General features: G+C 40.7%; 1 protein-coding gene and 1 long non-coding RNA gene across 4 annotated transcripts in view; both read right to left on the bottom strand.

The window, feature by feature from the left end:
- The window catches only part of LOC103232746 (uncharacterized), an 81695-nt gene extending 73040 nt beyond the window's left edge, over positions 1-8655 (bottom strand). The window contains exon 1 of one of the 2 annotated variants that reach the window (XR_012091894.1): positions 7716-8655. This is a non-coding gene — a long non-coding RNA (uncharacterized lncRNA). The remainder of the gene's footprint in view (positions 1-7715) is intronic. The other variant, XR_497251.3, reaches the window with a different exon arrangement.
- Positions 8656-13795: 5140 nt separating this feature from the next.
- VMA21 (vacuolar ATPase assembly factor VMA21) lies at positions 13796-26599 on the bottom strand. Of its 2 annotated transcripts, none has more exons than XM_073013357.1 (3): positions 26025-26599; positions 19108-19217; positions 13796-18241 (listed from the first exon to the last, which is right to left on the bottom strand). In XM_073013357.1, the coding sequence occupies exons 1-3, from the start codon at positions 26132-26134 to the stop codon at positions 18099-18101; spliced, it is 363 nt and encodes a 120-aa protein (XP_072869458.1). In that variant the 5' UTR covers positions 26135-26599; the 3' UTR covers positions 13796-18098. The 2 variants fall into 2 exon arrangements, with proteins under 2 accessions (XP_072869458.1, XP_007991179.1); XM_007992988.3 differs by lacking the exon at positions 26025-26599 and adding an exon at positions 25706-25878.
- Positions 26600-27331: the final 732 nt, after the last annotated feature.

The following is a 27331-nucleotide window of genomic DNA, read 5'->3' on the forward strand; positions in this document are numbered from 1 at the left end:
CTAAATTGAATTAACGTCTCAGATATGCACTGAAAATAGCACGTGATCCAGTATCCCAGCTGGCTCCATTATCACCATCCATACAAACAGAGTAGATAATGCCATATACACAGGCTCTGAAATATGACTGCCCAGCTCTGTCAAAGCTTCTCCATTCCAAACAGTTGCGAGCAATTTAATCAAGTTATAAATGCTTTTTTCTTACTGAAAAAAATGTGGGACATTTTAATCAGGTCTTGAATTATGTTTATATTACAAAATTGAAAATTTATTATTAATGAGGAGGGATGTTCCAAGATTCTAAGCTTCCTTTCTAGAATAAATGTCACTAAATTAATCAAAGACAAAAGGACCACTGATTATTCATGCCTAGGATTCAATTCTGACTGGGTCCACATACATCAGAGCAGGGAAGTTTTTAACATCAGAAATGTGAAGCTGGCTAATGATAGCAACACTCTTCAATGGCCAGCTTGGGAGCCCACCTTGGGGTGCATGGGCCTGGCTTGGAAGGCCCAGTCCAACTGTAGTTCTGGTTTGGCCAGCTGACTCAGACCTGTCCTGGGCCAGCTGAGAAGCTCCATGCCCTCCTTTACTAGGTGAGTTTGCAATGGACTAATCTTTTTTCCAAGCTCCTCAAGGCGATGAGCTTCCCAGAAAGGGACTCAGGGGTTGCTGGTGGGAGTGGTGGGTGTGAGAGAATATCGCTGAACCCCCAATACACATGTGCGTGCACGCACATATACACAAACAGGCATGTGTGCTTGCATTTCAGCCAGGGTAGCTGTGCTCACTAAACTTTCCCATAACAACCTGTGGGTTTTTTTTGTTTTGTTTTGTTTTGTGACAGGGTCATGCTCTGTCACCCAGGCTAGAGTGTAGTGGCAAGATCTCAGCTCACTGCAACCTCTGCCTCCAGAGCTCAAGCCTCCCAAGTAGCTGGAACTACAGGCATGTGCCACCACACTCAGCTAATTTTTGTTATTTGTTTTAGTAGAGACAGGGTTTTTCCATGTTGCCCAGGCTGATCTCGAACTCCTGGGCTCAGGCAATCCTCCCACCTTGGTCTCCCAAAATGTTGCATTAAGTTTGTAAGGAAAAGAGGTTCTCTTTAAAAGGAGAAAAAACAATAGTTGAGAAACTTCTAGATTCATCAATCTCTAAGATTATGTGATCTCTTCTGCAGCTTTGTTGGTTCCAGCTTTGTTGATAAGAAGTCAGTGAACATACAGCCATCTAATAAGAATTTGGGAAGCAGCTGTTTTTTGTTTGGTTTTGATTTTGATTTTTGGTCTTGTTTTCCCAATTGCCAAATGCCTCCAAGGTGCCTTCGTACAGAACCAAAACAAACTGCTCAGGTAAATGACAGCCTGACACTTTCATATTTCTGATTCATTTGATGTTAGTCATATCTTTCCCCATTGGGAAGATCCATATTTTTGTGACAAGAGTTTCATATTAATTTTAAAAGTAGATTCAGTGATGTCATAATTTCTCATTTTGTTAAGTCCTGAAGCAGTCATTCCCTGTAGAGAAGGGGGATGCATTTCACCAGATAATTACTGTTTTTTATTATGCAGGCAGGAAGAATAATAATATCTTCTTTTTTAGCATATGCCCCTAGTTCATAAAGGAGATGAATAAAAGATTAAGGAATAATGAGGGGGTAGTCGTTATTATATTATGAATCATTCTTTTATTTACTGTTTGCAGGTACTTGGTAGGAAAGAATGTTATACTCAGAAAGATGAGAAGGCCTTCCCGAGACTTTTGCAGCTAATCCCTAATATTCAGCAGCAGTTATGTATCGACGGCCTGGGGGGGCAGTGAGGTTCACTTCTCAAATTCACTAGGTGAAGAACCAATGTCAGGCCCGCTGGGACTCAGTAGCTATGTAGAAGAAAATACATGCAAGGAAAGCATAGGGGCTGACAGCTAGAAGACACAGATAGGAGGAAAGTTTGGAACATTTTCTTGGGGAGAAACATTTTCTGTGGACACAGAAAATGTTGGATTTCTTTTAGAGTTTGCTTGAGGAATGACCAATGGAAATGATAAGAGGTTTCTGCTGTACTATCTGAGTGTCGGGCCTGGTAAAGTGATGTGACTTGGATCTGTCTGTCTATTCCCAGGCCTGTGGTTAATAAGCATTGTCAGCAAACAGCTTGGGAGGTAATTGTGCTGTGGTTGGAAGGGTAATGAAATGGGTGCAGACTCAAAGGTAGTTGTATTAGAGGCTCATATTCTTAGATTGCAGTTGTTTTCTGTAGAATGTAGCCGTTGAGTGAAAGCTGTCATCTCCAAAAGTGTACTATACTAGCACTGAGAAAGGATTTTCATTTTATTTGGGGACTTTTCCAGAATTGATTTTAAAATAAGAACCATTAATCAGCAAATAGAATTAATAATTCAAATAAAGGCACCTTGAATTCACCCTTGCAGCATACAAAGCAACTCCCACGTGTCATCTGGCTAAACTTTGTACAAATCCGTGTGCAACACATGGGTGTTGTCTCCACTCACCCATGAGGACTGTAAAGGACAGAGTGATTATGAGAATTAGCCAAAAGCATCCTTTGGGACCTGTAACCCTGTATACTTCTTAATACTTTTCCATCAGACATGCCCCTTGAAAATGGAAAAAAATAAAAGTGGCAGATGCAGGGATTGGAAGAGACTGTCAGGGTAATGGGGCAGTTAGGAAGGGAATGGCAATATATTTCAGTAGATCCACTTTGATGGCTTTCTGGAAAAATAAAACAAAAGGGCTACTTGGACATCCCCTGAAACCTACTTCGACTAGAAGACCCCAGTGAAATGCTCACTTGGCCCATACACAACTCAGAAAACAAAACCACAATGTTCACATTAGTGAATGCAGGCTCCAAGTTTCCCTTAGTTCAAAGCTAACCTTCCCAAATCCATGAAAAGGCATCCTGAATCCCTCCCATGGCTCTTCCTTCCACCCCTGTAGGTCATGCTGGTGTCCATTCATTCAGCCATTCTTCCTGTCCCTAATCCTGCAGGTGTGCATTCAGCAAACATTCATTGCCTGTCTACTGTGTGGTTCCCAACTGCCAAGAAGTTTCTAAGTATAAAATAAAAAATGTTTGACAAAATGACAACTTAATTCAGGATATTGTTTCTACTCAGGAAACTCCATCATTCTGCCACACCTTACTACCCAACTTTACCCTCCCCAGTCTCCCACCATTCAGGCTGGCTGGGCTCCTTCCTATTCCTTCAATATGCCAGGACCCATGCATTGCTAAATAAAGAGTCCTTTAGGGTATCTTCCCTATCCCAACACCACCAAGCAACCTTCTCTGTCAGAGAATCACACCCATGCATTAGGGAGCTCAATGCCACCCAAGCCAGCTGGTACCACCACTGGGCATCTCAGAGAATCAGTGTTTCTTCAGGTTGAGCCAAAATCCGCCTTCCCTGCACCATTTATACAACCCGGGGCACAAAGATGCCAGTTTTCAATGCCGCTGTCAACAAGAATGTTTGGGCACCAAAAGAAACATGGCGGCTCTCTCCTATCTAACTCCACATCCAGAATAACTTGTTAAAGACGTAAGCAAGGGGTAATTTTCTTCATTTGTTTTCTTTTTTCTTTTTTTTCCTTTCCGTATAAATCACATTTAAATTACCTGCTGGGGAGGAATATAAATGAGACTCAGTCAGACCTCATGAGTCATCTTGCAGTGGGAAACAAAGCAGCCTTGCTTCAAAAAGCAATTTAATTAACTTTGTTATGTGCTGTGGAAATAAGCTTTTAAAGATGAATCGAAACAGTTGCATGCAATTGTTTAAAAAATAAGTGAACAGCACAAATTACTGCCTGGTTTTTAGGTATGAAAATAGTAAAAGAAATGAAAGATATTTTAAAATGTGAAATAACGTGAAGTTTGCATGCAATATTAAAGAAGAAAAAAACAAAGAGGGCTCTTAGCTGAGTATACGTCAAAGAAAAACAAAAGTAAACATGTCAACCTTTAAAGACAATGCTCTTCTGTAGGGACAGCCCTGTTCTGACCTAGGAGGAGAGGACACAAAGTTCCAGTCTAGCCTTTGACTGTCCCCTCTGTGTCCCAGTGTTTTCATGTGTCAAATGCAGATGAATCCAGTTGTACCTATTTCCCAGAGTTGAGGGTCAAATGAAATAGTGGATATGAAAGCACATTGTAAACTGCAAAACAATGGACCCATATATGACATTGTTCTTGCTCACGAATAACTCCATTTCTTCAGAGTAGGGAAAAAAAACAAACAAACAAAAACACTAGGAGTTATAGCTCTTTTAAACATAAACACTCAACTTACTTTTCTTCCCTCAATATTATACATGTTGAAACACAAAGAATTGGTGCATCACTTTTGTGAATTATGAAGGGCAAACAGCCACATGAGTAGGCCATAGTTCATCCCATTGTTCCTCTCCTGGGAGGGAAGTTGGTTGTTTTTCTATGGTTTCCCTCATGCCCAAGGAGAAAGTTCACTGCAGCACAGTTTGTAGTGTCACTTCTTGCTGTTGGTAAGGAAGCTTTCTGATAGTACAGGTTTGATCTTGTCCCTCTCCTGCTGAAAACCTTTCGCTGGAAACCTGTTGTCTACTTTCCTGCCCCTTAGCCCTGCACTTCTGCCCTGGCCTCTCTGTCCTTCCAGCTCTGCTCTGGCCATTTCGAAGTTCTTTCCCTTTTGGCCAAGCACAGCATCCACAGGGTCCTCTGTATCCTTGTCCTGTCACCTCCCCAATCCTAGTCCTTCTCACCCTTTCCTACCCTGGTATCACACCTCCTCCTCTGCTCTGGACCTGAAATGCCCTTTCCCAGATCCTACCCTACCCCTACGTCCCACTGCCAACTCCATTACTTTCTCCAAGCAACTAAGTGTCATCTCACCTATAAAACTTTTAGTGAACTTCCTCTGATCCTAGGGAAATTGATTCCTGTGTGTTCCCCATAGAATTGACTCCCATCTGCCTATCACTTGCATATATCAATTGGAACCCCTCAAAAAAGGGGGTATCCTCACTTACTTGTCATTTTCCCTCTCCAGTCCAGGAGCTATTCATGTTCAGGCACCACGTCTTTCATGCCTCTCTGTACCCCAGCACATGGCACATGGAATATACTCATTAAATATTTCACAAATTAATATCTGGATGAATGAATAAAAAGTCTGACCTCTACAGCATCAGCCCCAGAGAAATGAATTCAAGAATGACACAGACTAGGGTGAGACTGATGGAATTCAATCTAATCAACTCCTCCCCATAGATATTGAAACCAGTAAAAGTACTGCTATTCATAGCCTCCGAAGTTTTACTCTAGTTGGATGATTCAACCAATTATTGTATTGCCCTAAGTTTTCTTAAAATTCATTTAGAACTATTCTGAAACATAGTCAACTTATTTATCTTTAGTTCAGGCACACTTCTTGTGAAAGTATGTAAACTTCTAGAGAAAAGAAAATCCATATCTACTAGGAAATGAATTTATGAAAAGGATGAACAGACAATAACTAGTAGCCTAGCCCAGGGATCCAAGAGTTAATGTTACCTCCAAAAAGTGTTAATTGGCTCCTTATTCAGCAGAAGGATCCAAGGATCCATTCTAATCACTCATTAGTGATTTTGTTTCTACCAACTCTGAGGAAAAGCCTTTCTTAGTACTTTATGCCACAGCAGAAGTCCATATGTGGTGTTCCATGAAGTTATAACATTAAATTTGTTTGTGTATCTTGTAGAAATCAACCTTGCTGATTTATATAATCTAAAAGCGTCTCATTTACTGAGGACCAAGAAGGGACATATAAGTAAAGTTTTAAAATATTTTAATTTACTCCCTTTAAATCCAAGGGCTTATACAGTCAGACCATTTGTGATAGCAATGTTTTTAAATGTTTTGTACATTTCGTAAGCAGATGAGACAGAATATTTAACATTCTCGTGAACACTCAACATTATCGCCAAGAACTCTGATGCCAAGGGGCTCCTGAGATACCAAGAGAGCTGGTCTGGGAGTTGGAGAACTAAGTTGTCATCCTGGCTTTTTCATGACTTGATGTGTGACCCTCAACAAGCTACTTCTGCCCTCTGGGTCTTATCGGTACAATGAAGAGTGAGACTAGATGATTCTGAGATGGTTTCTTCCAATTGTGTGAGGTATTTATCACGTTTTCAAGTACATGTAATGTTATGTTACTATTTTACAAAGGGAATATAAGCACTTACATCCAGTGTCTTCTAGAATTTGGTAGGCTAGAGAAGTATAGATTAAACTGAACACAAGAGACAGCTATTATTAAACATTGCCATGACATATAATTTAATAAGACTAGGGTATGTTGAAATAATAAGCAAACTGCGTATAATTACCTGGCCATACTTTTCAGACCCAAACTCCTAGGTTTTTTTTTTCCCTGTGATGTACTCATTTGGTAAGCGGAAAAAAGTAACTTCAACACTTCTGTCACTTCAAGTATCTACTTCCACAAGTAGAGACTACAATTAATATATATGTCCATAGGGAAATCTATTTCCATAAACTACATATGAAGACGGTTCCAGAGTGCAAAACAAGTTCCCTAAGCCCCTTCCAACTATGGAAGCAATGACGATTAACAACTGATTTGGTGGAAAATTACTTTGTGCATTCAAAGCTGGAAATGCTGCCAAAATGGGAGAGAATTAACAAAATAACATAGTCAGGCTAGATTGAATCCACAGGAAATATTATAGAAGAGGCACTTAATGAGCTGGGCAAAGGATGCTGCTTGCTCACCAGGTGAGGCTAATACAAGATCCTTTGCCCAAGCTTTCCATGACAGTGCATTGCTAATTTTCTCAAGAAGAATCTGCTCCAGTGGTGAGTCACTGCCCTTTTACTGGCATTATTTTAATGATATGAGATAGAAGAAAAGGTCACAATTTAGATCAATGCCATCTTTGGATGACGGAATAGGTGAGTCATCAAATGAAATTAACGCTGAAGCATCGTTGCCATTTTTGCTGTCTATACTCTCTCCTAATACTCTCTACAAACAAAAAAATTCAATGAGATATTTCAGGAGAGCTGGTTGCTAGGTTTCAGCCTCATTCAAAGCTCTTCATTTCAGCACGGACAAGAAACATGGAAAATTTTCACGATAACGATATTAAATGTATCATGAGGCAGTCAAAAGGCTCAGATGTTTATATGTTGACAGTGGTCACTCTAGCGACTCACATAAAATACAAAAACAAAAGAAACTCAGAGCCACAAGAACTTTAGAAATCATCTTAGTCCTTCCCTTTACTTTACAGAAGACACCAAGATTCAGAAAGGAAAGTGACTTGCCTAAAAGATCACACACTTAGAGGCAAGATGAAATGGGAAGCCAGGTCTTTCATCTCCTTAATCAATGTGCTTCCCAAACATCAGGCATTTTTGATTCATATATTTCATTTCAGACTTTAGATTTTACAAAATGTTTCTTATTACTGGTAACAGGAAACAGCAACCAAAACAAAGAAGATGATTTTTTAAAAGATTTGAAAAGATTCTCAGTTTTTTAAAAGTCTTGATTAAAATACTTGTTATTAAAATGTGTTGTAACACCCCTCTAAAGAAGATATACAGATGGAAACAAGCACAGGAAAAGATACTCCATATCATATGTTATCAGGAAATTATAAATTAAAACAACAATGAGATACTGCTACATACCTATTAGAATGGCCAAAATCCAGAACACTGACAGCACTGAATACTGGTGAGGGTATGGGGGCAAGAGGAGTTCCCATTCATTGCTGGTAGGAATGCAAAATGGTACAGCCAGTCTGAAAGACAGTTTGGTGGTTTCTTATAAAACTCAACATACTCTTACCATATGATCCAGCAATCTTGCTCCTTGATAGTTATCCAAATGAGTTAAGAACTTATGTCCACACAAGAACCGGTACATGAATGCTTATCCTAGCTTTATTCATAATTGCCAAAACTTGGATGCAATCAAGATGCACTTCAGCAGGTGAATGGATAAATTGTGGTACATCCAGACAGTGGAATATTATTCAGCAATAAAAATAAATGTGCTATTAAGCCACAAAAAGACATGGAAAAAGCTTAAATGTATATTGCTAAGTGAAAGAAGCCAGTCTGGAAAGGCTACATATTGTAAGATTCCAACAATATGACATTCTGGGAAAAGGCAAAACTATGTAAACAGTAAAAAGATCAGCGGTTGCTAGGGACTTGGGTGGAGGAAGGAATGAATGGGTAAAGCACAGGAGAATTTTAAGGCAGTGAAACGATTCTGTGTGATATACTATAATGCTGGATACATGTGATTATACATTTGTTAAAAATGTACAACACCAAGAATGAACCCTAATGTATACTATGGAATTTAGGTGATAAAGATGTGTCAGTGTTAGGTTCATGTTGATGGTAGGGATGGCTGGGGGTGTGCGAGCAGGTGAGGAGGACATATGGAAACTCTGTACTTTCTGCTTAATTTTGCTATAAACTTAAAACTCCTCTAAAATATAAAGTACATTAATTTTTTTTTTAATGCTGTCATTTTCTTTTAGAATCTTATACAACTCAAAGATTTTGGATTAGGAAGTACAACACAGCCCACTGGGCTAGCTTACAAGGGAAAGTCTGATAGCTTCTAAGAAAATCCACTAAACATTCTTTAGAATATGAAAGATAATCACTTTATCCCAAAGAAGTTAGAGAGAAGATCTCATGAAATGCACTAAAAAAAAAAAAAAAAGCATATTTATTTTTATTTATTCATTTTCTTAAAAAAACAAAAACCTACATTCTGGCTGCTATAACACACATTGCATATTTATAATGAAAATGAAAAAAATTAAATATTCAATATACCAATGTTTTTTGTTCAAATGATTATATGTATTTTATTATGTGGTCAGAGTTCAGGAAGCTTGCTCCTTGAGTTCAATGTGACAAGCAAAACATCTGTTATTTCTAGCTAGAAGGGTCCTCCTAAAACAGCCACCCCAATGGTCTATGGTTGGATTATAGATAATCATAACATTATATGAAGGTTATTATAAAGAGTCATTATTAGTAGTAATAATCAAAGCTAAATGAAATAGATAACAACCAACATTAAAATGATCACTTGATATTTTGAAATAGCTACAGATTAAACTTGTAAAACCTACTGCATTAACAGAAAGAACATACATCTTCTAAAATGAAAATGACATCGACTTCTGAGACATAAATAACTGTGTGGTCAAATGATATCAGTTATGAAGAATGTGCATTATGTAGAAAACATTGTGTTGAGGACAGAGATGGGGCCTAGTTCTGGAGGTCATTCACCACTAGTAGTCCCCTACATGTCAGGCCTAGCTGCCTTAGAGGCTTAAGAGAACAGAGCACATATTAATATGAAACTAAATAGAAAGATTTCTAAAAAGGGACATAATATGGAATGGCATCCATTCATTCACCACATGCCTTAGACACCTATTCTGTGCCAGGCACTGGGCAGAGTGGGAGGAAAATGTATTGACATGGTGCCTAACTGCATGGAAATGCATGGACCTCTAGAATTCACTCAGGCAGAAATGGGAGTAGGGGTTGAGAACCATTTCATGAGGTTCCCTCTCAAATTCTTCAGCACACCATTGTGTTGTTGGTGTTTTGAGAAGCTGGTGACCTAGCCAGAGAACTGTGATCATGGGATTCCAGCTTTTAGAGGCTGCCCACAGCCCCTGGTTTGCAGCTCTCCTCCTCCATCAGCCAAGCCAGGAATAGCAGGTTGAATCCTTCTGACATCACATCACTCTGACTTCCTCCTGAACTTCCCTCTTCCACTTTTAAGGACCCATATTAGTTCCTTATGGCAGTCATAACAAATTTTCACACACTTGTTGGTTTAACCCATTTATCCCTAGTGTTTCACTATTGGAACACTAAGCTTATAGGAGTTATTTATATCCTACTGCTCAAGGTCATCACCAAGGTCTGATTTTTCACACACAAAAAATCTGCAACTTCTGGCATAAATGGGTCAAAACAATAGAAATGTATTCTCTCATAGTTCTAGAGGCCAGAAATCCTAAATCAAGGCATCAAGAGAGCCACACTCCCCCGAGAGGCTCTGGGGGAGAATCCTTCCTTGCCTCTTCCAGCTTTTGGTGGCCCCAGGCTTCCTTGGCTTGTGGCTGCCTCACTCCCATCTCTGCCTCCATCTTCACATGGCTACCTCCTCTCATGGGTATGTCTCAAACTCCCTCTGCTCTCTAAGTATGCATGTGATAGCATTTAGGATTTTAAAAATTATTAAGAATTATCCCATCCAGATAATCCAGGATAAACACTCCCTCTCAACATCCTTCATCACTTTTCCCGTATAAGGTAATACTCATTCTTTTCCTACATAAGGTAATATCCACAGGTTCTAGGAAATAATAAGTGAATATATCTTTGGGGCACCATACTTTTAGCCAATCACAAGAGCCTGTGACAAATAACACTGGGCCCACCCCAAAAACTGATAATACTCTCCCTGTCTTAAAGTCAGCTGAGAGGCAGACTTAATTCCATCTACAACCTTAATTCTCCCCTGCCAGATCAAGTAACATGTTTACAGGTTCTGAGGAATCAGATGAGCATATTTGATAGGTCATCATTCTGCCTAGCACACCATGTAACATAACTGTTATATACCAAATTGTGTCCCCTCTAAAAAATTCATATGTTGAAGTCCTAACCACTAGTACCTGAGAATGTGACTATATATGGAGATAGGCTCTTTAAAGAGGTAACTAAGGTAAAACAAGGTCATTAGGATGGGCCCTAATCCAGTGTGACAGGGGTCCTTGAACAAAGTGATTAGGACACAAACACCACACAAAGGGAAGATCAAGAGAAGACACAGGGAGAAGATGGTCATCTACAAGCCAAGGAGAGAGACCTCAGAAGGAACCAGCCCTGCCTACACCTTGATCTTGGACTTCCAGCCTCCAGAACTGGGAGACAATGCACTTCTGTTGTTGAAGTCCCCCAGTCCATGGTACTCTTTTACAGCAGTCACAGGAAACTCAGTACAGTCATCTAATCAAGGAAGCTGTAGGGAAGGGGACAGGGAATGGTAATCTTGGAGCATCTTATTCTGTCTACCACAGGTGACAGTCCCCACCAGACTGTTCAAGCCATTTGGAAGAACTTGTTTAACTTTCCTTGCTTATTCCATTTTCCTGGGCTTTCTATTCATTTCCCACTCAACTTTTTATCTTAATTCTAATTGGTCTGAAGTGAGTTCGGAGGGAGGGTGAGTAAAGGATGGAAGAGGACTGTGTCTCTAGCTAGCTACAGCAGAAATGGTAGAGGAAAAAATGCATGGTGCCCTTGGCCTGTCCTACACACAATTCTTATGAAAGAAATGGTAGACATGTGAACAGACTTCATTTTTCACAGCCCCCAGTTTCATTTTCTATTGTGAATATTTTTAAAGCAACAAAATCTGGCTATCCAATGTATATTTTTCTTTAAAATGTATATTTTTATAATTTACACATAGCTGAGAAAATCATATTGTTTCTACTCTAATTCATTCTGTTTATGTGCATGTTCACAGGCCAGAGCTAAACATGATAACATGGCAAATAATTGCAGAATCGCAGCAACAGAGCAAGAGAGAGAACTGGTGGGTCTTCCCGGACCTGTGTCTGCAGGACACATCAAGAGCATTCTATGAAACCATGCTAAATGGGAAAGCCCTGCCCCCACATCCATGAAGAGCACATCCAGCTTCCCTGCTGCTTTGCTTATGTGCAAAAAACCACAGATGTGATGGTGAGGGATGGGGTTGGGTGTGGTTGAGAAAGGGGGTGTGTTTTAGGGCTTCAGAGCAAAATGCAGAGTCCTGGGAACAGAGAGCTACAGATACAGATGGGAGGAAAAAAATCTGATACCCCTCCAACCATTTTGGTCTTCTTCCTGAGGCAGAGCAGGCAATTTGGCACAGGGGGCGTGTATGCTTATCTTCCCACTTAGTAGGGGCTGGCCAAACTCTCATGCAACTCTGAGGTCCTAGGGATTCAGTGATGAATAAGACAAAGTGCCTACCTTCCTGCATTTACATCTTAGTGGAAGGAGGTGGCTAATAAAATAATTTCATGCAGTATTAAGTGTTGTGATAGCAATGGGGGTCTCACTGCTTTAGGTTGTCAGGGGAAACCTCTCTGAGGTGGCATGAGCATTGCGACCTGGAGGGTGAGGAAGAGCCAGCTGTGAGAATATCTGGGAAGAGGGTACCAGGCAGAGGGAACAGCTAATGGGACTGAGTATGGGAGGTTCGGTGAACACCAAGAAGTCCAGGAGGCTGGCAAGTGGTGAGCAAGTGGGGTGGGAATGAAATGAAGGGAAGTGGCCTGGCTTGGGGGCCACATAGGGAGTCTAAATCTTCCTGAGTGAGATGGGGAGCCATTGGGAGGATTTTGAGCAGAGGCATGGTATGCCTGATCTATTATTTTTGAAGGAAACTTCTAGTTGCTTGTGGCAGTGACCACAGGCACAAGAAAGGCAGCAGAAACCAATTTGAGGCTCCAGGCGAGGATAAAAGCTGGGCTCCAGGCGAGGGTGTGCCATTTGTAGTATCCCTTCCCTCAGGGCTGCTGGATCCTCTTTTGGAGGAAAAGCATCCCTGGGTTGCCAGGTTGCGAACAAATGTTCTCCTATATTTACCAAACATACGCGGAGAGGCACAATTCTAAATCTCCAGCAGTTCTCAATCCAGCTTCATGTTGATCACTGCCTGTTCCAAAAAGCTTTTTTTTTTTTTTTTTGAGACAGAGTATTGCCAGGCTGGAGTGCAGTGGTGCGATCTCGGCTCACTGCAACCTCCACCTCCCGGGTTCAAGTGATTCTCCTGCCACAGCCTCCTGAGTAGCTGGGACTACAGGCACACACCACTGTGCCCAGCTAATTTTTGTATTTTTAGTGGACTTAGGGTTTCACCACGTTGGCCAGGATGGTCTCGAACTCTTGACCTCATGATCTGCCGCCTCGGCCTCCCAAAGTGCTGGGATTACAGGCGTGAGCCACTGCGCCCAGCCCCAAAGAGCTTTCTAGGCCCCCACACCCACAGACTCCGATTCAGAAGGTTTGGGCTGGGTTTGGGCAATCAGTTATTTTTAATAAAACCTACAAGGTGATTCCAGCAAACTTTCAGAACCGCTGTCCTGTGGTTTCTGCAATGCCATTACCTGTTTCCTGAGTTCCCTGGACATCTCATAACCTATAAAATTTTTTGATACTGAGATGTCTCAAATGTGGGAAGGAGATATTAATATTTATTAATAAGAATTAGCTGGAGTCCTCAGAAGCACAGGAAGGAGCTGGAGTGCAATCAACGGGTGATTAGAGGACAAAGGACACAGGACATTAGTCATGAGGGGATGGCATGTGGGCGTCGTCAGGAATTATCTACTCCCACATTTAATTAGCCATAAGTATTTCTCAACTCTCCTTTAGGGGCATTTGAAGCCCACCCCAGATGAAGTATAACCAGCCCTTTACAGCTCAACAACCCCCCCTGCCCACACTCCCAATCAGTTTGAGCATTTCTGGTTGACATTTACTGCATAAAAACTTATCCTTGACAGCTCTCTATATAATCTACATAGCACAGAGGCCAACTAACAAATTTTTAAAGTGAGCTCTGTACATATTCTACATGTTATAAAATGAGAAGCAAACAAATTTTTAAAAACAGAGCAGTTAATAAAACATTAATTGAATCAGGACACATCAAAGTAGCACTATAGACACTTTTTTTTAATGACAACAGATGGTAAATTTATACAAATTACAGGCTACAATATAGTGAATACAAAATCCATCCAGATAATGGTTAGAAAAGCATCACTTAACAGAAGTAAATCGGATTCAAGTAGCTAAAGAACTCAAGCCCCCCATTTTGATGATTATACACGGCTTGAAATGCAGCACATCTAAATCCTCCCCCTAGTCAGGGCACTATTCAATACTACAGCATATTCAATGACTCTAGTGATTTAAAGATTCTAACACTTTTAGCATCGACGTCAAGAGACATCTCGTAACAGGTTCACTATGCAAAACTCAAATGAGAATGTGTGAACGTTCTTTGCAAACTGTAAGGTGCTGTGCAGATGTTGTTAGCTATTGCTATTATTACTGTTCAGTGAGATTACACTGAACGTGGGAAAAAGGAAGACTACTCTGTATAACTGACAAATATGACTTATAGAATATCTTAAAAGGAATGCAGATATTACTTTCAAATACACATAGCAACAACACAGGCAAGTAAAGTGTGGCCAGGAGTGATGTCGAGGAATTCCTATTTTAAGGAATATATAAAGGATTAAGCTATTCATAGATTATGTGTAATACTTATCATTAGATTCCCAAAGTCCCTGAAAATAATTTATTTTTAAGGTGACCCTTTCCCCCTGAAAAGGGAAAAAGAAATCTTGTCAGGTTACTAATGTGCTGCTTTACCAGCTCTTGTAAAAATTATCTTAAACATAGGAGTAGAGTCTGAATTAATAGTTATACTAATCTGGTGGGTGACACAGAGTGCTTGACAGCAGAGAAACCTGCCACTGACCTCAGACAAGTGACAAATTCTGTGTCAGAGTTGAACCATAAGTTTACAACTTCACTTGGGCATAAACAATAAAAATAAACTTGTCTAGAGATAAGAAATACACACTAGGTACATCTGAAATGCGATTTAAATCCTTTTTATGTACTTTTGGGTTTCATCTTTCTTTGGATATACCCTATTTAACTGATTTTAGTGGTCTCCTTGGGTATTCTAACTGTATACATAAAATTGACATGAAAATGGAAAACAAACGCCAAACAAGTCAATTGGTTGTTTCTTTTGGCAAAGCTGATGACATTTTCATGATGAAAATTTCTAATTATTAGGCCAGGCACGGTGGCTCATACCTGTAATCCCAGCACTTTGGGAGGCAGAGGCAGGTGGATCACCTGAGGTCAGGAGTTCGAGACTAGCTTGCTAACATGGCGAAACCCCATCTCTATTAAAAATACAAAAATTAGCTGGGTATGGTGGCACGCACCTGTCATCCGAGGTACTCAGGAGACTGAGGCAGGAGAATTGCTTGAACCCAGGAGGTGGAGGTTGCAGTGAGCTGAGATTGCGCACTTGCACTTCAGCCTGGGCGTGAAAAGCAAAACTCCGTCTCAAAAAAAAAAAAAAAAAAAAAAAAAAAAAAAAAAAAAAAAAAAAAAAAAGAGAGAGAGAAAAGAAAAGAAAATATTCTAATTATTACAATGTATTTCTGTTAGATTTCCATGAAACATGGGGTTTAATGGCAGGTTTCAATTTTTTTTCACTAACAACCCCAAACCAAATTCTACTGTTACATGTACAATGGTACCCATTTGAAGAACTAATGACATCAGATGCATTCTACAGCAGACTTTTCACTTCTCAACACAACTGAGAAAAAGGACTACATTCTCCAGGGCAAAACAGGAGGTGAGAAAGGTAATGTGTTACCGTAAATCGGGTTAAATCAGTAGTTTGGACTGGCATTTCAAGTTATATAATTGAGGTTATTCTTACAATCAATTTTCAAACAATAGGGAACATATTTCTACCTTAAAACATGTATAAGGGCTCAACTGTAGCTTTCCTTTCTATATATCTTGAAGTATATACATTGTGTAAAAGGAAACTAGTGAGACCTTTTGAAAAGTAAATCTATTTGTCAAATACCATATGTTATTTAACATAGTCAAAAACAGCAGTAAACTAGTGAGTTAACAGTTAAAACTCTAGGAATAAACTAACTGCTTTGAAAACAAGCCTGTTTTATTATAATCCTAAATATCAAACCTAGCATTCGATTTTAACCTTCAAACATTTGGTGCTTTTTCCAAGAGGAAATTACAACTGCCTTTGCATGTGCCCCTGGTTTAAATACTTGCAGAAAAATACCCATATATCATTACCTATTCAGCAAATGCCTGAAACCAAACATAATAATCCAACACTGGACAGTAACATTTTACAAACAGCATAAGATCCCAAAAGCACAAGAAAAACCTTGACATTATATAAAAAGAAATTAGGTGGACAATTGTAAATACAACAATACATTTTAATTAGGGACCATCTAGAAATCTACCACACACTACCCTAGACTCAAATGTCATTATACTAAAATTGTAGTCTTTAAGCAAGAATTAAACAGTTCCATAATAATCATAGCGATCTTTCACTTTTCTCAACAGTTAAACACGAATGCCTATTTGACTTTTATGACTAATCATCCCTCTATTCCTTTAGTCCAGTTTCACAACACAAAAAATAATAAATGTGAACAACAAATTGGTAATGGTTTCACATGCTTAAGCAAGAATCCTAAGTATTAGGATTATCAGTAACAGAAAATTTGAATTTTAAGAGAATAAAGATAGAATGTGCTTATTTAGAAAATGGCCAATAAGGCCAAGCGCGGTGGCTGACGCCTGTAATCCCAGCACTTTGGGAGGTCGAGGCGGGTAGATCACTGGAGGTCATGAGTTCAAGATCAGCCTGGCCAACATGGTGAAACCCCGTCTCTACTAATAGAAAAAAAATTAGCCAGGCGTGGTGGCGGGCACCTGTAGTCCCAGCTATTTGGGAGGCTGAGGTGGAGAATCACTTGAACCCAGGAGGCGGAGGTTGCAGTGAGCCGAGATTGCGCCACTGCACTCCAGCCTGGGTGACAGAGCAAAACTGTCTCAAAAAAAAAGAAAAAGAAAATGGCCAATAATCACTCATCTGAAAAAATGCAAACAGCTGTCAGGAAAAGCTGGCAGAATTTGAATTTGTAAGCTAAACTTTTAGTGTGTATCAAACTAGCATTAAGAAATGGCTTTCAAAAATGCATACGGGATATAAACCAAAATATAGGTTATTTTCAGATGGCAACATCATGGGGAATTTTGATTTTTTTTCCTGTTTGAATATGTATTTTTCCAGTTTTCTACAAAGAACATATATTATGATTTTATAATTAAAAAACAAACATTTGGGGGAGTGTTTTTAGATTACACACAATTATTACCAAATAACTAGAAAGAACACAGACTAAAGATACGAAAATAAAATCAAGGTTTTTTTCCATCAGATAAGCCCAAGGAGAATACTTTTTGGGTGAAAAAAAGATGCTTTCAAGATTGTTTCCACTCCTAACATATGCAAAAATGAACATATTTAAATGCAAATTCCTATCATATACACAATTTTAAAAAATAGTAGAAAAACAATTTTAAATGGAGCCTCCTCGAACCTTTTAATTGAAGCCTAGCTTCAATGTTGAATGAGGAAGCAAAGTATCTCATTAAAAAGTTGGTCTGCAAAGCACAAAGCTGGCCTGCAAGGGGACTTGAAGGAAGCAGGCTGAGTGTTTGAGTAGTGAGATCTTTGCTTTGCTCTTTTGATCCTTCAGTAAGCTAAAGTCCTTTTACCTGAATGGATATAATTTAGCCTAGTTTTCCCATAAAATAATGTAATGGAAAATTCCTATTGACTAGGGATTACACTTCATGTGAAATTCCTTAGTGACATTCAGATTAATTCCAGTGTCCACAATTTAAGCAACTTTCCATAGGAAATTAAAATCCCAAATCCAAGGACCTGGTATTTTCATGCTAAGGAAAGCATTCCAACATAAAGTGGAGTTTAATTTGCTTCACTGTGTGCCTCTTAATATATCCAAAGGAGTAAAAGTCAAAAGCAACCGTAAGTCAGAATACTATAAAACACGTTTTGTTGAAAGAAGATAAAATTCCTTCTAGAATATTGTGTAATTAACATATTTATTTGTAACTAATTTAACTTTTCCAAATTCTCATTTGCAAATCAGATTCATACAGTTAAAACTGAATATACAAACCAACACATTAGAAGGATCAAAATTTACACTACTCAAACGTGCCTCCTTAAGCCTGACTTTAACATGTTCTTTCAACTTTATTCAAATCAGATGTCCCCCCTCCAGCATTTATCATTTTAAAAAATGAATTTAATGCTATCAAAAGGTGATGTTCACTTTAATCCTGTTTGCCTTCACGCCACTGTCGTGAGCCTTCGTTCCAGGCCACATACACAAAGAGGGCCAGGACCACATGGACGGCGACCACTGCAACAATAGCAGCGTAAAAATAGCTGTCCCTATTGGACATCCCAAGGGCGCCTATCAAGAGAAAAAAAACAGTTTCCATTTTATTGCAAAATTTACCAAAGTACAAAAAAAACCCAAATCATCCTAATTTTTATGATATATTTATTTAACTAGTCAGGCAATTAAAAAGTAATACTTTGGGTGGTAATAAAGTATTCACTAAAAGATATGAGTACCTTCTATATATTAAGATCATTATTTTAAACAAAACCATAATTATAAAGACTTCAGGCCGGCCATGGTGGCTCACACCTGTAATCCCAGCACTCTGGGAGGCCGAGGTGGGTGGATCACCTGAGGTCAGGAGTTTGAGACCAGCCTGGCCAACATGGTGAAACCCCGTCTCTACTAAAAATATCAAAAATTAGTCGGGTGTAGTGGCAGGTGCTTGTAATCCCAGGTACTCAGGAGGCTGAGACAGGAGAATCGCTTGAACATGGGAAGTGGAAGTTGCAGTGAGCCGAGATTGCACCATTGCACTCTAGCCTATGCAACAAGAGTGAAACTCTGTCTCGGAAAAAAAAAAAAAAAAAAAAAAGACTTCAACATCAAAAAGGGGACTTCATTCTCTCTTCCTTCCATTATCTGACACTAGAAGTCCATTCCCCCAAATTCTTCCTCCCATGTCAGCCAATTCCTATTCTTTAAAGGGCACTAAGAGAAAGGATTTGCAAGCTATTTCACAGAAAACCATAAGAAAACTGTCAAGCTGAAATAACAAGTTATTTCATAAAGACTCATTATGAGCAATATGATTTTTTGAAAGGCTAAACAAGAAAAAAAAATAAGACTACCCAGTTTACAGATATAAAGAGGTCATAAAAGCACAGATTCTTAAATCAGGGGAAAACGTCTTGTTTTAATGGGTCTAAGATTACCTTCAAATATATAAGATTTAGTTGTGAAATATAACCCAATAGGAACAGTGATCATTAAAGCTGTGAAGAACAGGAGCGTCTTCAGTGTAGATGCTAATGAGCTTTCATTTCTGGAATAAAGTAAACAAAGAGAAAATCAGAACCTGCACAGCCATATCCAAACACTCTTATGTCCCTAAAACTATAAACATCCACAAATGAGATGCTATATAGGAGGAAGATCACAGGCAGAGACTCGTAATCCGAAGATCCTAGAGAACCAGCTGTGGGTAGTGGGAATTTCTTGAGCTGGAACATGAAGATTATACACCACCTTCAGGGACTGTCATTCATATCCAGTGTGAGACAAAGCATCAGGGCGCCTCAGATCAACTGCCAACAAGCTGGGTGAACAAAATAAGTGAAGAAACTCAGTGCCCCTGCCTCTGGAACTGGAGCTTCTACCCAGGGAAGCCACGGTGGACAGTGGCACCAGTGCCCGACCCATGCAGCAAGTGTGTCCACCAGCACCAGACACCAGACCTGGGAATGCAGTAAGCACCATGGGTGGATCAACACGCCCTCTCTTGCTGGAATCGGAGCTTCCATCAGGGGAAGCCACCAGCTTGCTGTTCTCCAGTATGAAACAGTAGACCAGGGAACTAAGGAGGCAGACACACCTGTGTGCCCTCCCGCACTGGAATCAGGGCTTTTGCCCAGGGAAGCCACTGTCACACTGGTCCCTGAGCCCATGCAGCAACCCTGACCACCAGCACCAGACACCAGACCAGGGAACTCGGCAGGCACCACGGGTGGATCAGTGGACCAGCAAACTAACCAGGTGGAGCTGATGCACCAGCATGCCCTGCCCCACTGGAATCGGAGCTTTGGCCCAGGGAAGCCACGGTGGACAGTGGCACCAGTCCCTGAGTCCATGCAGCAACCCTGACCACCAGCACCAGACACCAGACCACAGAAGGAGGTAGGCAGAGCGAATGGAACAGTGTGCCCTCCCCAGCTGGAATAGGAACTTCTGTTATGGGTGAAAAATCGAGCTAGAGGGAATACTTGCAAACATGTTTTAAGAGGCTCAAATCACCTTGATACCTAAGCCAGACAGACACAGCAAGAAAACTACAGGACAACATCATTGATGAACACTGGTGCAAAATTCCTCAATAACATATTTTCAAACCAAATTCAACAATAATCAGGCCAGGTGTGGTGGCTCACACCTGTAATCCCAGCACTTTGGGAGGCCAAGGCAGGCGGATCACTTGAGGCCAGGAGTTCGAGATCAGCCTGACCAACACGGCAAAACCCAGTCTCTACTAAAAATACAAAAATTAGCTGGGCGTGGTGGCATGTGCCTATAGTCCCAGCTACTTGGGAGACCGAGGCACGAGAATCCCTTGAACCTGGGAGGCAGAGGTTGCGATGAGCCAAAATCACACTCCAGTCTGGGCAACAGAGCAAGACTCTGTAACAAACACACACACACAACCAATACAACATCCTGGCTAACATGGTGAAATCCCATCTGTACTAAAAATACAAAAAATTAGCTGGGTGTGGTGGCGGGCGCCTGTAGTCCCAGCTACTCGGGAGGCTGAGGCAGAACAATGGCGTGAACCCGGGAGGCAGAGCTTGCAGTAAGCCAAGATCACGCCACTGCACACCAGCCTGGGCGATACAGCGAGACTCCGTCTCAAAAAATAAAGAAATAAATAAATAATAAATAATAAAAATAAAACCAATACATCAAAAAGATTATATATTATGACCAAGTAGGATCATCTCAGTTGATGCAGAAAGAGCACTTGACAAACTTCCGCATCCTTTTTACTGAGCTGAAAAAGAAATCAAGAAAACAATCTCATTTATAATAGCATTAAAAAAAATACTTAGGGGCCAGGCTCAGTGGCTCATGCCTGTAATCCCAGCACTTTGGGAAGGCTGAGGCTTGAGGCCAGGAATTTGGCACAAGCCTAGGTAACATAGCAAAAACCTACCTCTACAAAAAAAATTTTTGATAATTCGCTGGGCGTGGTGGCACGTGCCTGTAATCTCAGCTACTCAAGAGGCTGAAGTGGGAGGACTGTTTGAGCCCCAGAGTTCAAGGCTGCAGTGAGCAGTGATTGGGGCACTTTACTCCAGCCTGGGTGACAGAGCAAGACTCTATTTAAAAAAAAAAAAAAAAAAAAACAAACTTAGGTATAAATTTAACCAAGCAGATGAGCAACTTGTACACTGAAAAGTATAAAACACTGATGAAAGAAATTGAAGATGACACAAATAAATGTAAAGATATCCTGTGTTCATGGATTGGAAGAATTAATACTATTGAAATGTCCACAGTACCCAAAGCAACATACAGATATAACATAATCTCTATCAAAATGCCAGTAGCATTCTTCATTAAAATAGAAAAACAATCCTAAAATTCATCATACAGAACCACAAAAAGCCCCAAATAGCCAAAGCAACACTGAAAAAGTTGTAAGCGTCACACTTTCTGATTTAAAATATTACAGTTATACTAATCAAAACAATATGGTATTGGCATAAAAACAGAAACATATAACAATGAAACAGAATAGAGCCCAGAAATAAATCCAAACATATATGGCCAACTAATCTTCGACAGTGGTGTTAAGAGGAACACAATGGGGAAAGGATAGTCTCTTCAATAAATGGTACTGGGAAAACAGGATTTCTATATGCAAAGAACAAAACTGGACTCTTAAACCATAAACAAAAATCAACTCAAAATGGATAAAATAACTAAAACACAAAGATATAAAGTTTTAAGACATAAAAGTTTTAAGACATAAAAGAACATAGAGGGAAAGGTTCCTTAACATTGGCCTCGGAAATCATTTTTTGGATATCACACCAAAAGCTCAGGCTACAAACGAAAAAATAAATAAAGGGGCTTGCATCAAACTAAAAAGCTTCTGTACCACAAAGGAAACAATCAACAAAATGAAAAGGCAGCTTACAGACTAGGAAAACATATTTGCAAACCACCTATCTGAAAAGGGGTTAATATCCCAAAATTTATAAAGAACTCTTACAACTCAGCAGAAAAACCACCTGATTAAAATATAGACAACAGCTGGACAGACATTTCTCCAAATACATAAAAATGGCCACGAGATAAACAAAAATGTGCTCAACATCACTAAATCATCAGGGAAATGCAAATCAACACCACTATGAGATATAACCTCACACTTCTAAGGACAGCTATTATCAAAAAGGCAAGTGATAACAAATGTTTGTAAAAGTGTGGAGAAAAAGAAACCCTAGTACATTATGATGGAAATGCAGATTGGTATAATCATTATGGAAAACAGTTCCTAAAGAAATTAAAAATAGAACTACCACACAGCCCCGTAATCTATCCTCTGGAATATAACCAAAGGAGATGAAATCACTACCTCATAAAAATATCTGCACTTCCATGTTCACTGCAGCATTATTCACAATAGCCAAGATTTGAAAACAACCTAAGTGTATGTAGACAGACAAAATAAAGAAACAGTAGTGTATATATACAAGGGAATATTTTATTCCGCCTTAAAAAAGGACATCTACCATTTGCCACAACATGGATGGACCTGGAAGACATTATTTTAAGGAAAATAAGCCAAACACAGAAAGACAAATACTACATGAGCTCACTTACATGTGGAATCTTTTTAAAAAAAAAAAAAAAAAAAAAAAAAAAGTCAACTACACAGGGACAGAGAATAAAACAGTAGTTACCATGGGGGTGGGGGTGGGAGGCTGGAGGGGAGGAAATAGGGAGATGTACATCAAAGGACACAAAGCAGTAGACATATGGATTAACAAGCCTAGATATCTAATGTACAAGAGGACTATAGGCAATAAAGTTGCATGGTATTAGGGACTTTCGTAAATCAGATTTTAGCTGCCTCTGGTCACACACACACAAAAGTATGTGAGATGACAGATACACTAATCTGCTTCACCACAGTAATCATTTTACTATATGTATGCCATAACATCATGTTGTGAACCTCAAATACACACAATGAAATTTATTTAAAAATAACCTGAACGAAAGACCCACAAAAACATTGAGTAAAATATATATTAAATATAACCTCATGCCTATTTCTTGATCACATGCTCTGCACATGTGTGAGAAATTAAATGTTTATTGCTGTTAAAAAAAAAGTTCTAATATTTTATTTTGGTACTTAAATGGATCATCTTTTAACAGGCCTCATTTTGATTACTGAGCTATACAACTCTCATTTAATATACATAAGCTCCCTTAAACTGTTTCCTACTAGTAAATATTTAGGGGAATTTATTGTGTAATCCTCATGAAGAATATGAGTGTCTGCAGTGCAGAATCTACAAAAAATACAGAGAGTCACTAATTGGCCAATTCTTTTGTGGACCCTAAAAAAAGCACTTGACTTTGGTGTTTCTATGGTGAGTAAAGAAGTATGTTTTAGGAATCCAACTTTCAGATTATCTAACTTGTTAAAGGAAAAGAAAGGAAGTGTTAACTGATTGTTTTGTTCTTTACATGACCTCTCTTGAGTATCTATTATCTGGCCTGGCTTTTACAAAGTTTATTATTGAAAAGATGATGTAACACCATAAAAATGTTTTAAAATAAACAAAATCACTTATAATCGCACCACCCAAATATAACCTTTCTACATGTTAATTTCTAGCCCCCACACAATCTATACACAGCATACCTTAATAATTTATAGCTAATTCCTTCTCACTTCTCTCTTTACCTCAAACTTCAAAAATGTGACTACTTTTCTGTGTTGTGACCTCACTAATATGGGACTAAGCATTAAGCCAAAATGTACATACAAACTTTTGAAAACTAGCAAACTTCCTCTACTGTTTATAGGACATTTTCTCCTTGGCTTCCAGCCACAAGAGCTGTTGGTTTTGCTGACACAAGCCACCTTGGGTAAAATCAGTGGCTTATTCCAAGACAAAGCAACTAATGCTATTCAATTGCTTTATCCTATGTATCTTTGGGTGTTACTGAGCAGAGATTTGTTGGAAATGAGGAATGAGAAAGGCTGGAATTAAAGTTGTCCTCACACAAAGGAAAAAGTTCAGGATGAACCTTACTCTGCCTCCATTTATACCACCACCTAGTTTTCCCACTTCATACAAACTTCTGCAGCTAACATTGAGCAGACAGAGCCTACCACATTCCCTTCTGTAGCAAGTAAGACAACAGGAATTCTTTCTTCCACAGCCAAAATTCACTGCAAATTCCATTAGGAAACCAGAATCAGTCTAGAAGGACTATGCTCTAAGTGTATCTAATAAAAATATGTTGGTATTCTCATAAATGAATAATTTTTAAAAATCCCACACTGAGGCTGGATAAAGAAAATGTGGTACATATACACCATGGAACACTATGCAGCCATAAAAAAGAATGAGATCATGTCCTTTGCAGCAACATAACATGACTGGAGCTGGAGGCCATTATCCGAAGCAAATTAAGACAGGAAAAGAAAACCAAATACTGCATGTTCTCATAAATGGGAACTAAACAAGAAGAGATGGACACTAGGAGAGGAACAACAGACACTGGGGCCTATTTGAGAGTGCAGGCTGGGAGGAGAGAGAGGATCAGAAAAAATGCCTATCGCGTACTACGCTTATTACCTGGGTGACAAAATTACCTGTACACCAAGCCCCCGTGACATGCAGTTTCCCTATATAAACCTGCGCATGTACTCATGAACCTAAAATAAAAGTTAAAACAAAAAACAAAAAAAACCCCACAATGACCCTGTTGGAAAGAGAAAGCATCACAGCGCTCTAAGGGGCTTTGGAGTCAGTGAGCTTGAGCTTGCTCAAACGTTAGCTTCAATTACTAACTTTGTCGCCTAATTCTGTAATCACTCATCATCAGTTTCAAGTCACTTACCCTCAACTGCATCCTCTTCAAAATTGGGAAATCAAGCAGTCAGATAAATTAAGAATTCAGATAATGTATCTAAAGCACGTGAAATGAGCTTGGTATACAGTAGGTCTTAACGAATGGTAGCTAACTCCCTCACCACTACCTTGCCTACTGAGGTGGGCCAGAACCAACTGCTCTCTCATACATTCCTTTAGCTCAGCCACCAGCCTCTATCTTACTGATTCCCCAAGTGAAGCAGTCCCACACCAGGGGGACTATTCCCTTCTACTCCTTCATTCATACGGCAAACATTTATTAAGCCCCGACTATGCAGGCCCCCTAGGGAACACGGAGATGAAGGAGACCGCGTTCCTGTCTCAGAAGGCTGACCCTGCAGTAATGAAAGAGACTGCAATATAGACGATAGCGAGAGGAAGTGCTAGGATAGAAGCATGAGCTGAAGGCCTACTGACCTATTCCCCATGACCCCGGATCCCTTGTTCCAGAGCGAAAAGTCGGGGCTGGGCGTTTAGACATCTCAGGCCCCACCTGCTTTCCCCACCCCCCTCCCTGCGACCAGGTCCCCGGAGTCCAGACCTCACGCCCACCCATTCAGCTAGGGCCTTCCCTCAGGCCCTGCTCCAGGCTGCAGCCAGTCCGCCTCGCGGTCCAGGCCCCGCTCAGGGCTACCTGAACTCAGGAGGCTGCAGTGCGTTCAGCGCCGCTTTATCTGGGCGCTCCATGGTGTAGCCGTGCCGGCACAAGCGCTCGGCGGCGGAACTGGGCTCGGCAGCCGCGCTCAGTAAGCTCCGCGGGTGAACGGTCGAGGCGGTTCGCACCGGAAGTAGTGGTTCGCGCCGGAAGTGCCGGTTCGCGCCGGAAGTGCCGGTTCGCGCCGGGTGGCGGGCCACAGTACGCAGGCGCGGCGCGGCGACGCAGGGCTGTGGCGGGCGCGGGCGCCGGCGCCGGCGTCGGCGCCGGATACTGGGCGGGCGCTCACATGACTTACCGGCGGTGGCTCCGCGGCGTGCGCCCTGCCAGGAGGGGCCTGTGCTCGAGGAGCAGGCCTGGCGAGTAGCCCAGCCACTCCACGTTGAGCCGGGACTTGCCGCGCAGCATGGTCCTCCTGGGCGGGCGGCGGCTACGCAGCCCCCTGAGCTCGGGCGAACACTTGTCCTCGTCTGCGTCCCGGTCGCCGAGCTGGGGGCGGCAAGGAGACCCGAGCGGATGAGCCGCGAGGAGGGACTACCAGCCAGAGGGCTGTGGTGCTAGGCAACTGAGCGTATTCCGCCGACGACAACACAAAAAAGCAATGCGCATTATTTCGCCACTACTTGAGCAAATAAATGCCTCATTAATTACTGCCCACAGTGGTAGGAAGTTCAGCCCTTGGCAGCTGGGAGGAGTTAAACACTCACCCGAGTCCGTAAAACTAGAGAATGTCAGAGTTCAGAGAGCTCTTGCTGAGAGTGACTGTTCCAGACTCGATGCCAGTGACCCCCAACTTCCACTTAAAAGTTAAAAACATATTTTGCAGCTGCTCAGAAAGCCGCCAGTGAGACAACAGGGACTCAAATAGTAAGAACAGATGGGCCTCCCGGGCCTGCGCAACCCAAGAGAGGTGAAAACGAAAGGGTGGGTAAGCCTGGAGTCAGGCTTGACAAAATTAGGTTGCCACTGGCTGCTAATAAGAGGACAGCCCTTACATGGTCAGCGCCTGGAAAGGGCCGCTGACCACACAGCTATTTTCTGCACCACATGGATACAAAGACCACATCTGAAATTATGACTAAACCAGCAGCTTAGAGTGGTGGAAAGGGCAATGGACTGGGCAGCAGGAAGTCCGGGTTTTAGTTCAAACTGAATAATCCCCCTCTAGGGCTGAGTGTGCTGGCTCACGCCTGTAATTCCCAACGCTTTGGGAAGCTGAGGCAGGAGGATTGCGTGAGGCCGGTAGTTCCAGAGCAGCTTGGGCAGCATAGCAAGACTCCCGTCTCCAAAAAAAAAAAAAAAACTGTAAAATATTTAATAAAAATAATAGTAATCTCTCTCTGGGCCTCATCTAGACCTTTAGGTAAATAAGAACCACCTAATGTAAGAACTTGGGGTACAAATAGAATCTAGCTCTAGGGTAGGCAAACTGAGCCAGCAGACCCAATACATGGAGCCTACCACCCGTTTTTCTACAGCCCCGAGGTAAGAATGGTTTTTCCATTTTTAAATTGTTGAAAAAGTCAAAAGAATAACATGACACGTGAAATGTATATGAAATTCAAATTTCAGCATCTATTGATAAAATTTTATTGGAGCTCAGCC

Source organism: Chlorocebus sabaeus, chromosome X, assembly GCF_047675955.1.
Source record: "Chlorocebus sabaeus isolate Y175 chromosome X, mChlSab1.0.hap1, whole genome shotgun sequence".
Classification (NCBI taxonomy): Eukaryota; Metazoa; Chordata; class Mammalia; order Primates; family Cercopithecidae; genus Chlorocebus; species Chlorocebus sabaeus.